This window comes from Sarcophilus harrisii, chromosome 4 (genome assembly GCF_902635505.1).
Source record: "Sarcophilus harrisii chromosome 4, mSarHar1.11, whole genome shotgun sequence".
NCBI classification, from domain to species: domain Eukaryota; kingdom Metazoa; phylum Chordata; class Mammalia; order Dasyuromorphia; family Dasyuridae; genus Sarcophilus; species Sarcophilus harrisii.
The window spans coordinates 452,751,761-452,767,050 of NC_045429.1; the positions used below are offsets into that span (position 1 = coordinate 452,751,761).

Here is a 15,290-nt window from a genome sequence, read left to right on the forward strand (position 1 = left end):
GTGCTCTATTTACTATGCCTTCTAAATGCCCTCCACACACACTTCTTGCATAGGTACCATTATCACTCCCCATTCTACTATCCAGTCCAAGCTCATATTACTTGATTTCACTTCTATTTTAATTCATTTTTACACTACTTTTGCCCAGTCCAAATAAGTTTGTCGTTCTAGATTCTTCCTCCCATTCTTTCTTCACAAAGGTATAAAATGCCTTTATGTATGGAGTCTTACTTCCAAAATAAAATGCTATATAAATGTTATTATATTAATATAATAATCATTCTCATCATGTTGGTTTTTCACCTTATTTTTCTAGAACAATAATTTTCTGAGTGTATCATTGAGTTCTATTTTCAAGGTCAGTGTCTTTGGCTTATAGAGATCTCAATCACATTTTATCATCTTTTTATTTTTTCCCCTGATATTTTTTGCTCCATCTCAGCATTTTTTGAATTCTAAATATGCAATTTAGTTTTAAGAATCCACTGCTTTAGTGAGATTCCTATGATTTGTCCTAAACAGTTGATTTCATTATTTGTCTTTTTTTTTTCAGTCTTCTTGAGAGTTTTATTTTTGGTTAATTTCTTTATTTCTTCCTTTAGTTCTTTAATTCAACATTAAATCATACTTATTCCAAGACAATTTCTGTAGGTATGGTATAATGCCAGAGAAGCTGAGGCAAGATAGAGATTAGAGAGTTTTTAATATTTTATTTGGAAGGTAGAGATTTACTGGGATCAAATGGATCCATGGTTTGGTCCCAAGGCTGAATGAGACTATGGTCTCCAAGAATCCAGCATCCAGCCAGCTAAACAAAGGCAGGGGGGTGGAATCCAAACTCTGGCAAGTGGGAATCTCCTGGCAGGAACCATTAATTCAGTTCTGACAGGTTGGGGGGGTAGGATCATAAATTCTAACAAACTAGGAGTTAAGAAAGTATCTGACTACAGACACAATGTCTGGAGTCCCCCTTTCTGAGTTTACACATTGACAATTTATAACCTTAGAGTAAATAGCCCTGTGTTATATCATTCTTCATGAACCAGAGGGAACAGGGTTGCAATTAAGGGGATGGAGGCAGAACAATTAGGGAAACTGAGTCAGGACAATTAGGGAAACTGAGGCAGAACAATGTAGAGAAACTGAGGCAGAACCATTTAGGGAAACTGAGGCAGAACAATTGAGGGAAACTGAGTCAGGACAATAAAAAAGAACTGTGGCACAGCAGTGGATAGTGTTGTTTTTCCCACAAGGAAGTATTGCTAAAATTGTTTTTAATCTACAATATTTATTCATTATATCATGGCCTTTTTGTTTTTGTTGTTAGCTCATTTTATCCCATCTTTTTTGTGATTTCCATTGTGATTCTTTCCTTTCCTCTCTTTAAAAAAAATTTTTTTTTAATTTTTTAATATTTCAGGCTGATGAAAAGAAGCTGGGCTTAGCACTCATAGTGACTATTTTGCCTCAAATACAATTTTATGGTGTTAAAGAATCAGCCTTAGAATGACATGGACGGGTGGTGGGACTCTGAAAAAATTGCTTCATAATCTTGGAAAATTATTCCCTGGACAACTTTCTATGACTATAAGCTGCAGAATAGTTGCCAGCCTCTTTTGGAAGAGCAAGTTTCATCACTGGGAATTACCCAGACCAACAGAATCGCACATCCAGAACAGCAAAAAAATGTAGCACTCACTATGGTAGATGCTAAAGTTATAAAGACAAAAATATGAGTCTCTGACATCCGAGGACTTATATTTTATAGGGAGAAACAATACATTCCCAGAGAAGTTGATTTAAAATACTTTTTGCTATGATCTAAGAGAACACGGTTGGGGGCCATAGCTCTAAAGAAGCTATCTTAACTTTCAAAAAGGAGAAAATGATGGAGTCTTTAAACTATAGGCCAGTGGACTTGACTTCTATTCTTAGCAACATTCTAGAATATAATATTAAAGGAATGTTTGTGAACACTTAGAAAAGAAAGCAAAGGTTACAAAGTACTTCCATGCTTTGATCAAGAACAGGTCATTTTCTGAAAAGTGCCATCCATATCCAGAGAGAGAATTATGGAGACTGAATATGTCAAAGCATAGTATATTCATCTCTTTTGTTGTTTATTGCTTATTTTTTTTCTTTCCCGTGTTTTTTTTTCCTTTTTCATCTGATTTATCTTGTGCAGCATGAAGAATATGGAAATATATTTAGAAGAATTTCACATCTTTAATCTATATTGGATTGTTTGCTGTTTAGGGAAGGGGGAGGAAGGGAGAGAGGGAGAAAAGTTTGGAATAAAGGTTTTGTAGAGGTGAATGTTGAAAACTATCTTTGCATGTATTTGGAAAAATAAAATACTATTTTAAAAAAGAAAACTAAAAGAAAAAAGAATAGGTCGTTTTCTGCTCATTCTATTTCTTTTTGTTAATTTCTAGACTCCAAAATAAGGGAAATGCTATGAACATAATCTGTTATGATTTCAGCAAAGCATTGACAAAATTTCTCATCCTATTCTTGAGATAAGGATAGGAGAAATGGGGGTGAGGTGAGAATATCAACCTCTGCTTATCTCCATTTTCTCCATTGTAAAAAAGGGCTGATAATAGTACCTAACCCATAGGGATGTGATTTCAGAAGTGGTGGAATGATTTTTTCTGAGACCTGTTAAAGACCTTAACTTAAAAAGACCAAGCATCCAGGGCCATTTCCAGTCCTCCTACTCAATATCTGGTCACTAGACCCAGGTGACTCTGGAGGAGAAAGTGAGGCTGGTGACTTCGCACAGCCCACCCCTAATTAAATCCAATTCACTTGCATGTTAGGGCATCGCCTCCTGATGTCATGGGCTCTTGGAGAATGAAGGGCAAACAACAGATTTAGTCAATGTCAATGCAGAACTGGATCTGTAGAGATGTGCTGTCCCTGGGCTAGTTAATGATCTTGTCAATGAGTTGGATGAAGGAGACAGAGAAGGGAACTTGTCCAATTTGCAGATGAGATGATTTTGGTTCATCCATTAGTGCCTTGGGCTCCACTCCCCACCACCACGTTCCCCTGCCTGTACTTGAGCATCACGTACCTGTGGATGACGAATGTGGCTGACAATTCCAGATCCGAAGACACGTGCTTGGAATTGAGTCGTCATTGTCCCATAGTTGATGTGTATCACTGTCCAAAAGAACTAGTTTATGTTCAATTTGAAGATCTTTGCGATCTAAATCATTTGGAATTGAATTGGGTTTATAGACATCGATGGAAATTCATTTTGCACAAAAGAATCACAGAACCCCAAATCAAATGAAAGCCAAAGAATGAGGAAAATGTATGAAGCTCCTCTCTCTATGACTATAACAGATAATGGTGATCTGAGAATGGGAAGAGGAAAAAAGAAAAAAGAAAATACAGGAGTTGTTATATTGATTACAACAATGGAAGATCTCCTAGTCCTAGAAAATAAGTGTGAGGTATGGTTTTTAATTGAGCTTATTGGAAAACAGGAGTTATATTTTCTATTTGGCTGTAGAATTTTTCAAAAGAGAGGCAGCTAATTGGTGCAGTGGATAGAGCACTAGCCCTGAAGTCAGGAGACCCTGAGTTCAAATCTGGCCTCAGATACTTAACACTTCCTGGCTGGGTGACCTTGGGCAAGTCACTTTTAATCCCAATTGCCTCAGCCAAAAACAAACAAAAGAGTTTTTTAAAAATATTTTAGAGTTTTCATATACTATTTATATATTATATAACTATACAACATATAAGAACTATCATATGTCATGATTCATCAACATTAAAATAATGACATGGGACTTCAAAAAGAATCAACAAATGTGCAGATAATATGAAACCTGGAGGGACAGCTAACATATTAGAGGACAGACTCAGTATCCAAAAATATCTTGACAGGATAGAATGATGGACTGAATCTAACAAGATGATTTTAATAGGAATAAATATTCTACCCATGGGTTTCTGGAGAGAGCTAGGAGAGAAGTCAGACTGCTGAGTAGTCTTGGGACAAAAGATTAGATGGGGGGGAAAAAAATCTCTTCACCAAAAAAAAAATGCTAACTATTGAAATAGGTCATCATAGAAAGTTGTAGAATCTCTTTCTCTGGAGACCTTTAAAAATGGAATCGTTGAAGGTTTTCGGCAGAGGAAATTGTCCCATAGGAGTTCAAAAGAGCCATCTTTTTTCAGGTCATCAACAGAGAGAATTGGAGAACATGTGTACGGCCAGGGTTTAGGCCACGGGAGGGTTCTGAGTTCCATTCACCACCTTCTACCCGCCTCCACCTACGCCACCATCTCCCACCCCTCCCTTCACACATACCACTGTCACCATTGTGGCCAGGGGAAGGGATTGGGAGAGAAGTGGCAAGAATAAGCCCCTAATAGAAATTAATTTGTGATTCTCCTTAATATAATAGATTTTTTTTAAAGTATCAAGTTACTTTTCATTGATAAACATTTTCATCCTTTTATCCTGAGTTCTGGTCATTGTAGATATTTAATAGTTGCTTGTCTATTGATTTGTTATTTTTTGCAATACAAATATCTCAATATAGAAAGATCAAAAACAAAAGGATTGTATATAAGCTTTATAAGTTCTGTTAATGTACTTTTCCGGGGGGGAGGGTAAGTATATATTAAATTTATTCAGGTAGAAACAAAATTGCCTTATTTATGTCCCCATCTGAATTTTTTTCCTTCATTTTTTTAAATTATAGCTTTTTATTTACAAGTTATATGCCTGGGTAATTTTTCAGCATTGACAATCGCCAAACCTTTTGTTCCAATTTTTCCCCTCCTTCCCCCACCCCCTCTCCCAGATGGCAGGTTGACCAATACATGTTAAATATGTTAAAATATAAGTTAAATACAACATAATTATACAGTTATTTTGCTGCACAAAAATCCTTCGTATTTTTAATGTGGTATTGCTGGTTGAGAACTCGAGACTTTTCAAGGTGACAGGGACATTGGAGATGAAGAAGGACCGTCCCAGAAGCTCCCTCGCATTTGACTTTCAGAGGAACACGCTCTGACCTCTGTCATCCCAGATCCTGGTTACCTCTCTACCAACCAAGCCCACAACAAAACAAACCCTTCATCCTTGGCAGGGAGTGGAACCCGAACAGGAGGAGCTGTCCTTGGAAAGGAGACGGATGCTGAGGGCCCAGGACAGCTGCCCGTGTGCCCACCGACTGCGCGCAGGGGGAGAGCAGAGCTGGGCCTCCTCATAGCACAAATTCCTGAGCTTTTCCGGGCTCGGGAAGGGAGCCAGCCTCCATCCCCTCCCCCATGCCTTCCACAGGCTGCCGCCTGAAGCCCAGGCCCCAAGATGGGCAGGGGGAACTGGGTGATGTCATGGAAATGGAGCAGGATAAGAACAGACCAGTGAAGTGCCAGGGAACAGGACGGCTCTTCCCTGGTAGGCCCTGTTCCTCCCCTCCATTTTCCTCTCCCTTACGTTCACCCAGCAGAGAGCAGGGCTTCTCTAAGGCTAGAGGCAAGCTGGGATTCTGGAGGAAATTAAAGGGACTCCAACTCACATATGAGACACGGTTTGGGAGCAGTGGTAACTCAGAGCTTTGGGAAATGGCAAAGGGATCCAGTGGAGGATCCTCCCAATCTGTCCCCCTCCTTCTCTTTGCACAAGAAAGAGGCCTGGATTAATCTTTTATCATTCCTTCTTCGTTCTTTCCCATTTCTTGCTAAAGGAGTGTCCCAAAGCACAGTGAATAACCAGACCCTGGACTGAGAGGCAAAGAGACCTGCTTTCTGAGTTCATCTCAATCCTTACCAGCCGGGTGGCTCTGGGCAATCACTTCACTTGCTTATCCCTCAGTTTCCTCATCTGCACCATAAAGGGTCTGACCTCCAACTCGGACTCTGTGATCCAAGATCAGTGACCATGTCCACCATCTTTGACCTTGTCGTGTCCTCTCTCCTTCCCATCCTTTGGATACCTCCTGAATGGATCCCTCAACACTCTAATAATGTGTGATTTCCACCTTGTATTCTTGGCCAAAGATGTTGTGTTTCCTCACATTTGTTCTCATTTGGTGACTTTTATACCCCTTCCTTGGCTTGAAAAGGTCTCCCAAGGCGTCCAGGACTATTTCCAGTTGTCCTGATCTCTCTCCCGCCATTGGACCCAGACGGGGCTGGAGGGAAAATGAGGCAGGAAACCTTGCCCAGACTCCCTCACGGAAATCCAGCTCATTGTATGTCATGGCAGCTCCTCCCTGGGGTCATGGGCCTCTTGGAGAAAGAGAGAGACAAACAACAGCAACATAATTATAGCTGAATGTGTGACAATTGAGTCCAATGGTGGTCGATGACTAATGCGACGGGAAAGTTTGTTATAAAAATCCTGGCAGATCTTTTCCGGTTTTCCTCTCTTTGCTATCCTTCTATTTTCATTTTTGAATAGTCCCTCAATAAACATTTATTCAATGCCTACTGGGTGCCAGGCATTGTGCTAAATGCTTAGTTGGAGTCCTTGCCAAATCTTCCTTTACCTTTCGCTATTTCTCTCTGCTGGAGGAAGCAAGACTGCTCACAGCTGTCCCTCCTTGTGTTTCCTAAAGCTTACAAATGTATTTATATTCATGCCCCAATTTTTTTCCCTGAGGCAATTGGGGTTAAGTGACTTTCCCAGGGTCACACAGCCAGGAAGTGTCTGAGGTGGGATTTGAACTCTGGAAGAGGCGTATTCCTGATTCCATGCCTAGCACTCTGCACTAATGCCCTCGCCAGCTGTCCCGTCGCATGGATCCCTCAACCCTAACAATGTGCGATATCCCCTTTGTATACTTGGCTAAAGACGTCAGGTTTCCTCACAGTAACTGAAAAAATCGAGGCAAGAATTGACTTGACTCCTAGGCTGGGATTCCTGTTGCCTCTGTTACCATGGGCATTCCACCTTGGAAAGCTGACTTGGAGCCTGTATGAGTATGAGTGTGAGTGTGAGTGTGAGTGTGTGTGAGTGTGTGTGAGTGTGTGTGTGTCTGTGTGTGTGTCTGTGTGTGTGTGTGTGAGTGTGTATGTCTGTGAGTGTGTGTGTGAGTGTGAGTGTGTGTGTCTGTGAGTGTATGTGTGTGTGAGTGTGTGTCCATGCACGCACATGTGCACAGTCCAGATAATGTGAGCTCATACCCTGTGCACACCTTCGAATCCGAGCGTCCCAAGAGCCGGCCCCTGACTGTCGCTCTCCCCCACAGTGCGATGGCATCACCCTGGACCTCAAAAGCACCTTGCTGGAGGGCATCGCGATACTCAACATTCCCAGCATGTACGGGGGCACCAACCTCTGGGGAGAGACCAAGAGACAGAGACCACCCTCAGCAGGGAAGAAAACCTCAGAGAAATCTCCCATAGAAACAACCACGGACCCCAAAGAGCTGAAGTTCTGCATCCAAGGTAAGCTAACGTTCTAACAATCATGGGCAGATGGAGGATGGCAATCATCAGATTAGAGTTGGAAGGCCAAGGGGGAGGAAGAGGAGCTGCACCTGTGACTTAATGGAAATAGATAAACCCAATTCATTGAGCTCCTCTTTCTCTATTTTATTCAACTAAGCATCGAAAGATCTAAAATTTCTCCTAAGAATTACTTTGGGGGGGGCAGCTAGGTGGCAGAGTGCATAAAGAACCAGCCCCAAAGTCAGGAGGAACTGAGTTCAAATCTGATCTCAGACACTTTACACTTTCTGGCTGTGTGACACTGGACAAGTCACTTAACCCCAATTGCCACCAAAAAAAAAAAAAAAAGGAGAGAGACAGAGAGAGAGAGAGAGAGAGAGAGAGAGAGAGAGAGAGAGAGAGAGAGAGAAAGAAAGAAAGAAAGAAAGAAAGAAAGAAAGAAAGAAAGAAAGAAAGAAAGAAAGAAAGAAAGAAAGAAAGAAAGAAAGAAAGAAAGAAATAGAAAAGAAAGGACTGCTTTGGCAGTATCCCATGAGTTTGGGTATATTGTCTTATTATTATCATTCTCTTGGACGAAATTATCAAAGAATACCAAACTCTGAAGGGAACTGGAGACCATTACCCCATAAGGAACACATGAAGGCAACAGATCCACTTAGCTTTGAGAAGAGAAGACTTAAGGGAAATGGGGTAGTTTTCTTTGAATAGATAAATGAAGGAATAAAAAAGAATTTAAGCCCTTCATGAAATATTCAAAGGACTAGCCTGGGAAAGAGGCTGAGACTTGCTATTGCGGGGACCAGAGGACAGAATGAAGAATAATTGGGTAGAAATAACAGTTAGGTTTTAGCTCAATGTAAGGAAACATTCTACTGGGTCATTTTGGAAAGTAACAGGATCACCTGATTATAGATTAAAAGTTCAAAATTCCTCAAAAAGCCATTTCATCCAATCCTCTCATTTTAGAGACGAGCAAACTGAGACACAGAGAAGTTAAATGGCACATCCAAAATTACACAGCCTCAGAGACAGGATCTGAGCCTATCAGTCCCACCCCAATCCCCAAGGCCCCTCTTCCTCCAATTATACATCCATAGTTCCTTCAACCAGGCATCCAATGGCATTTTATTCCCATCTTTGTTGCTCATGTCTGAATGTGCTCCCGCTGCTCAATGTCTCTTACAAAAATATAGAAAAGTTGAAAAAATAAAAAGACATAAAAGGGAAAAAAAGGAAAAAAAGTCATCAGTTGAGTGGCCCCCTCTTTGGACAGTAAAAATCACCCTCTCCCTTGAGGAAGTGGGGTTTCTGGTCAGTTTCAGGTCGGATCAGCTTCCCTTTTTCCTTGGAGTTTTTGAATATCTCTCTTCCCCTTCTGAAATCAGCAGATGACTGACCTAAAGCAAACCATATGCTAATTTGCCTTCCCAGTTATGTACTGGAAACCTCAAGTCTCTAGTCCCCTCCCAGACCCCATCCCCAAAATGCGTTTCCAGGGAGAACCATGAATCGACTTCCCATTCGTTCTCAGAACGACCATAGAGGACAGGGCTTAGTCTCAGGACCTTGTGTCTTAATGAACTTTTCCCCACTGCTCTGAAACTCTGATCTGAGGGAGCCAAAATAGATTCTGACTCTTCTCCTTGGGCCAAAGAACAGAGCAGAATTTCTTCAAAAGCCCCTTGAGGTTAACGCAGCAGACCCTAAGACCACAGAGGCAAGGATTATAGCCCATTTGCTTTCATTCAAAAAGTGACCCCACCATACACAGTGAATGAGATATTCCTGACACCCAAGTTCCCTGCCACCGGACAAAATGATCTCATTCAGGGCAGCAGATTCAGATCCCTTTTCACTTGGATGACGGTATCTTTGAGGCAGTCAGACAATCTCCACCACTAGAACCACCCCAAATTGGAGAATGATGTAAAAGAATAAACCCTCCGTGGGTTTGCGGAACCCACTGGTTCAAGGAGGTGTTTGTCTGATGGATTTGCCATATGGTTTCTGGGATACTTCTCATGTGTTGATTATCGTTTACCTTAATTAGTCATTAATTTTCTCAATTGTTTGTAAGTGCCTAAAGTTCAGGGACTCTTTCCTTTTTTTGTCAGCCACTAGTCACATAGTGAGGCAACTAGATGGCTCAATGGATAGAGCACTGAGATTGAAATCAGGATGACTCATAGTCATGAGTTCAAATTAAGCCTTAAAAACTCTACTGGCTGTGACCCTGGGAAAATCACTTCAACATGTTTTCCTCAGTCTTCTCCTCTGTAAAATGAGCTGGAGAAGAAATGGAAAACCACAGCACTGTCTTTGCCAAGAAAACTCCAAATAGGGGTCACAAAAAGAGTCAGACATAACTGAAAATGACTGCAAAAAATGACTCAGATGGATGGCACTAAGATTAAGGCAACCTGGGAAAGACTTCACAGAAGGCAGGATTTTAGCTGAGACTTGAAGGAAACCAAGAGGTAGAGGTGAGGAGGAAGAGAATGTCAAGCATGGGATGGGGGATAGCCAGGAAAAATACAGACTCAGAAGATTGAGTGCCTTGTTAGGAAGAAGAGCAGGGAGGTCAGGATCACTTCACAGTGGAATGGCGTGAGAAGAGTGGAAGGGCAGGAAGGGACTGTTATGAAGTGCTTTAAAAACCAAACAAAAGATGTTAGATCTGATCCCAAAGGCAGGGAAGCCACGGGAGTTGGCTGAGTGGGGATTAGGGATGACATGGTCAGATCAGCATTTTAGAAAAATTGATTTGACAGCTGAGAGGACGCCTGGAATAAGGACAGACTTAAAGCAAGAACATCAACCAGGAGGCTCTTGTAATAGTCCAGAATTGAGGGAATGAGGTTCCCTCAGTCTCACTCACTGACTTTGCATGTGCTCCGTAGCTGGCTCTGGACCACACTCTCATATTTTTCACTACATCCTTCTCTCTTGGTTACCTAATCAGCTCCCATGGGCATAATTACATGATAGTTAGATAGACAGATAGATAGAAAGAACAGACGGACAGACAGATAGATAGATAGAGATAGATAGGACAGACAGACAGCAGACAGATGGACAGAAAGGACAGGTAGATAAATAAACGGATAGACAGCCAGATAGATGGATAGATAGATACATAGATACATAGATAGATAGATGATGGATAAATAGATAGATGATAGGTAGGTAGATAAATAGATAGATTGATTGATGATAGATAGATGATAGATAGATGATAGGTAGATGATGGGTAGATGATGGGTAGATAGATAGATAGAACAGACAGACAGAGAGCAGACAGATGGACAGAAAGGACAGATAGATAAATGGATAGACAGCCAGATAGATAGATAGATAGATAGACGATCACTCTCTTCTGAACTCCAATCCTAAATCACCAACTGCCTATTAGACATTGTGATATGTTCAGAATTCATTATGTTCCAGCCCCCCTTCCCCTTCCCCCTGTATACCCCAATCCTATCCTGTTCATTTATGGGCTCCTTTCACCACCATAGTCCCATGAGGATACTTTTTCTACACCTCCCAGTTTCGCCTCCTTTTTGGCTGTTGCTTTCCCCATTCAACTTTAAGTCCTTTGAGAAAAGTCTTTCTTTTTGCTCGCATTTGCATCCTTGGCACTTAACATCATACCTGACTATCCAATAAGCATTTAATAAATCCTTGTTGACTCGCACCAGAGTGTGAACAAAGTCAGAGGAGAGAAGGAAACGTGTACCAGAGATATTGTCCTTGGCAACAGACTGGATATGGAAGGGGGGTGGGGGGGAACCTGCCCTTCAGGAGATGAGAGAGAAGAAGGAGTCAAAGATACCAAGGTTGGAGCGGGGGTGACTGAGAGGATGCCAGCCCTCTCCACAATACCAGGGAAGTTTGGAAAAGAAGACAGTTTGAGGGGAGGGAGAATGAGTCTCCCAAGATGTCTATTCAACATTTGGTCCATTAGATATGAGACTAGAGGTTGAGAGAGATCAGGGCTGAATAACTAAGCTCCAATAGTATAGGGATGATCATTGACCTCATTTGCACCAAAGAAATCACCAAATGAAATAGTACAAGAGGGAGAATAGAAGAGCTTGGGACAAAGCAGACATTGCCTGAGGAAGGCCCTGGAAGCGCAACATGAATGTCTGCTATTGTCATATTCTGATGATCTCATTCTTCTCGTCCTTTTTCAGTGGAGTTCAGATAGAGATGGTCCTGGGGCAAGTTGCCATCCAGAAATTACTTTTATATTGAATGTTCCGCAAATCATTACACAAGTAGATAAAATCATTTATTTATTTGTTTGTTTTTATATTTATAACTGAATACAAGTATCGAGATGCTAGCTTCTGTGGGCTCATTGAAAGCATCCTTAGGACAATTCTAGTAGCAGACAGGAGGATGGTGATGATATGTACCACATCTTGCTCTTACACGGTTGTGATTTCTTCTGCTACATCTCTATGTTTTGAAAGCTTTTCATTTACATAGTTTAAAGGATTAAAGATGGCGGCATCTGGGTAAAAATTGTTCTTAAATTTTATTCATAAAAGAAAAGCCATTATGGTATGGAGAATAGAAATTGACATCAAAAACGAATACATGTATAAACGATTATATTTAAAAGTATCTTTTTAGCAAATTAAAATGGCTATAGTCTCAGAGGAAACCAGCTTTAATGTGTACAAAGTATTCTGCCTATATATTATCTTTTTTTTTTCTGAAGCAATTGGGGTTAAGTGACTTGCGTAGGGTCACACAGCTAGGAAGTGTTAAACGTCTGAGGCTGGATTTGAATTTAGGTCCTCCTGACTTCCTGTCCGCTTATATATTATCTCACTGTTTCCTCACAGCCCTGTGAGGGAAGTGCTATTATTATCCCCATTTCACACACAAAGAAACTGAGGCTGAGAGAAATTAAGGTCACAGAGCTAGTAACGATGCCTGAGACAGGATTTGAACTCAGATCTCCTTGACCCCAATCTATCCCTTCTACTTCTATCCCCCTACTTCAGTGGAGGTATGGTCTGGGGTAGACCAAATGCAGAATTGAGATGAAATCTAAAATACCTAATCAGCAATTGTACAGATTGCTTTATATTCTGACAAAGCTCTCCTCCCAGAAAATGTTAACAGTAGTTATAAATTAAATGACTGGATCCTGTTCTATTAATGTATTATGAGGTTTTTTTATGTTCAGCCTCTCTTGTGTGTGTAGGAATAAATTACTTGTCCTATCTCTGAGTCATATCATATATCGAATACCCCTTTTGCATCCCATCTTCTGGGACATCTCTAGACTTGTAAATTTTTATCTAATTTGCTATAATTAAAATCATCCTGAGATATCGGCAAGGGCTCACCAGGCAGACTGAGGAAAAAGCACAGCCTCCTTGCTCACAAGACGCCAGGCTCCCTGGGACTAAATCTGGTCCAAAGCAAACCTTGTCTGAATTTCATATTAACCCACTTCCACAGTCAATCGTTTCAGCATCTACCCCAACCAGCCACTTTTCTGCCAACTGGCTCCAATCTGATGAGACACCGGGCCTCCTTTGGAATTCACAGGTTGCCTGAGAAACCCAGACATGGCTATCTCAGGGTATACATTTGCCTAAGATCAGGAAAGAATAGATACAAAAGGGAGAAAAGGCAGTTAGGTCCAGGCCTGCCTAGATAAGTCCCACACTCCACAGCAAGACTGTTGGAAGGATCTCGATGGTAAAGGAGAACCATCATCCTAACCAATCATGATATTACCTAGAGAGTCACCAACAGGTTTTCAGCCAGACAATGTCTCCTGCTTTTATAAAAGAGAAGATCAGCGCTGATTCAGCTGCCCTCTGCTCAGCAGTTAATAAGGACATTCATCCGGATTTTAGAGCCATGATACACATGTAGCCCTATGATGTTGCCCAAGTTGGGTTTTATTTCAAAGACTTTATTTACTCCCATTGTAGACAGTAAACTCCTTGAAGAAAAAACTCCTTTGGTTTTGCCTTTTTTGAATGTGAGCCCTATGGTCACAAGTCACTTTTGACTGGAAACTGACTCTCCAACTGCCATACCAACAACCTAAAAAACCAAGAACTGCTCTTGCTTCATGAGCAAGGCAAGGACAAAGATCCCTGGTGCTCCTTTATCCTGTCTTCCTCCAACTTTCACAAGTGACAGTAGTACAGTACTTTAAATTTACGAAGCACTTTCCCTACATGATCTGGCCATCCCCACGCATAGAACACACTCCCTCTTCATTTCCCCCTCACACCTCTCTTCCTTTAGGATGCTACATGATACCTTGCAGATTCCCTCAATTGCTGCTAGTGCCCTCCCCCTCCAACTATTTTGTTATCCACTTATTTGTATTCTATCTATACTAGCATATGTAATTATGGTCTCTCTCTAAACTCTTTGGGAGTTAAACTTGCCTTATCTCTGTATCCTTTTCCCCATCACCTAACACAGTGTCTGACATGTTGTAGACAACTGATAAATGTTTGTTAATTGATGGATTTTCTTCTCTGATTCTCACAATAGCCTTGCAAGGTAGAAAGAATAAGTATTTTTATCTATATCTTACAGATGAGGAAACTAAGGCTGAGAGATAAAGCAACTTGAGGCTTGAGATTGCAAACCCAAGCTTCTTACCCTAGTCCCTCATCATCTGCCTCTCGTGGTACAAACCTTCATAATCTGGGTTAGGAGTCTTGAAGTTCTGCAGGCTTCATCAATGGCACTGAGTGGCCATCCCCAACACAACACAGATCTTTGCTTTCTACATATTTTAATGTTAGAGTTTATTCAATGTCAGTCAAATTCAACAAGCACTGTGCTGGGATTTAAAAAAAAAAAAAAAAGGCAAAACCAAAGAAGTCCCTGCTGCAAGTTTACAGTCTACAGTGGGGGTACATGAAATCTTTGAAATAAAATGCAACCAATCACTGATTCTAATAGGTCTTGAGTGTTAATTGTGGACCTGTATGGCATAGGGCAAGTCCTTAGCGTCTCTGTGCCTCAGCTTCTCTATTTGGAAAAGAAGTAAATTGGATGATCCCCATTCCAGCTCTGAGTCTGTGATCTTTGATCTTTCTGGCTCTCAGCTTCCTCATCTATCAAAGGTGATAGCCTCCAAAGTCCATTCCAGCAGCCCCAAATCTCTGATGCTGTGTTCTGGGAGGCAGTTTTCCAATCACAATTAACTTGCATGATCCTTCTATGCTCCCTCTTCCATCTTCACTCCTGGCCAATGGCGGGTACTTACAAGACTATAAATGCAGTTAGCAGTCAGAGGAATGAATTAAAGCTACTGATCAGTCCCACACAAGCCAACTAACTTTGACCTCATTAGTTCAGCACTCCAGGCAAAGGAGTAAACCAGTCACAATCATCCTGTGGGTGAGACGTGCAAAGACATCAAGCTCATGCCATTGACTGCTGGGAATTCACTCAAGAGAGGAGAGAACTCTTCTGTTTCCTGTCCCCATTGGCTGTTCCATATTGGATCATATGCTGTGTAATCCATTTTTTTTCTATCATTCATGTGTGGATATAATTAATGAGGATCTTTACCTCCAAAGTCAAGCGTGAAGAAACTGACGCTAGTCTCCAAGAAGTCTCCAAATCCCAGTTCAGGAACCAATGGACCAAGAGAGGGAAAATAATTATAAGACTATGATTCCATTGTGCTTATCTGGTCTCATTTCATTAGCACTGAGCCAGAGCATAAAGCAGCCTGCTATGGCAAAGAACCTGGCTTAAGCAGCTAGGGCAAGCGTTCCCAAAGAACTCCCAAAGAATTGCCATATTCTGGCAATCACAGAATATGATAAACTTGACAATCACAGAATATGATAAAC

At 41.2% G+C, this 15,290-nt stretch overlaps 1 protein-coding gene across 1 annotated transcript in view; it reads left to right on the top strand.

The window, feature by feature from the left end:
* The window catches only part of DGKG (diacylglycerol kinase gamma), a 227,074-nt gene that overhangs the window by 189,598 nt on the left and 22,186 nt on the right, over positions 1-15,290 (top strand). Inside the window, exon 37 of the mRNA XM_031968754.1 lies at positions 7,227-7,425. Within this exon, the coding sequence (XP_031824614.1) occupies positions 7,227-7,425 (199 nt within the window). The remainder of the gene's footprint in view (positions 1-7,226; positions 7,426-15,290) is intronic.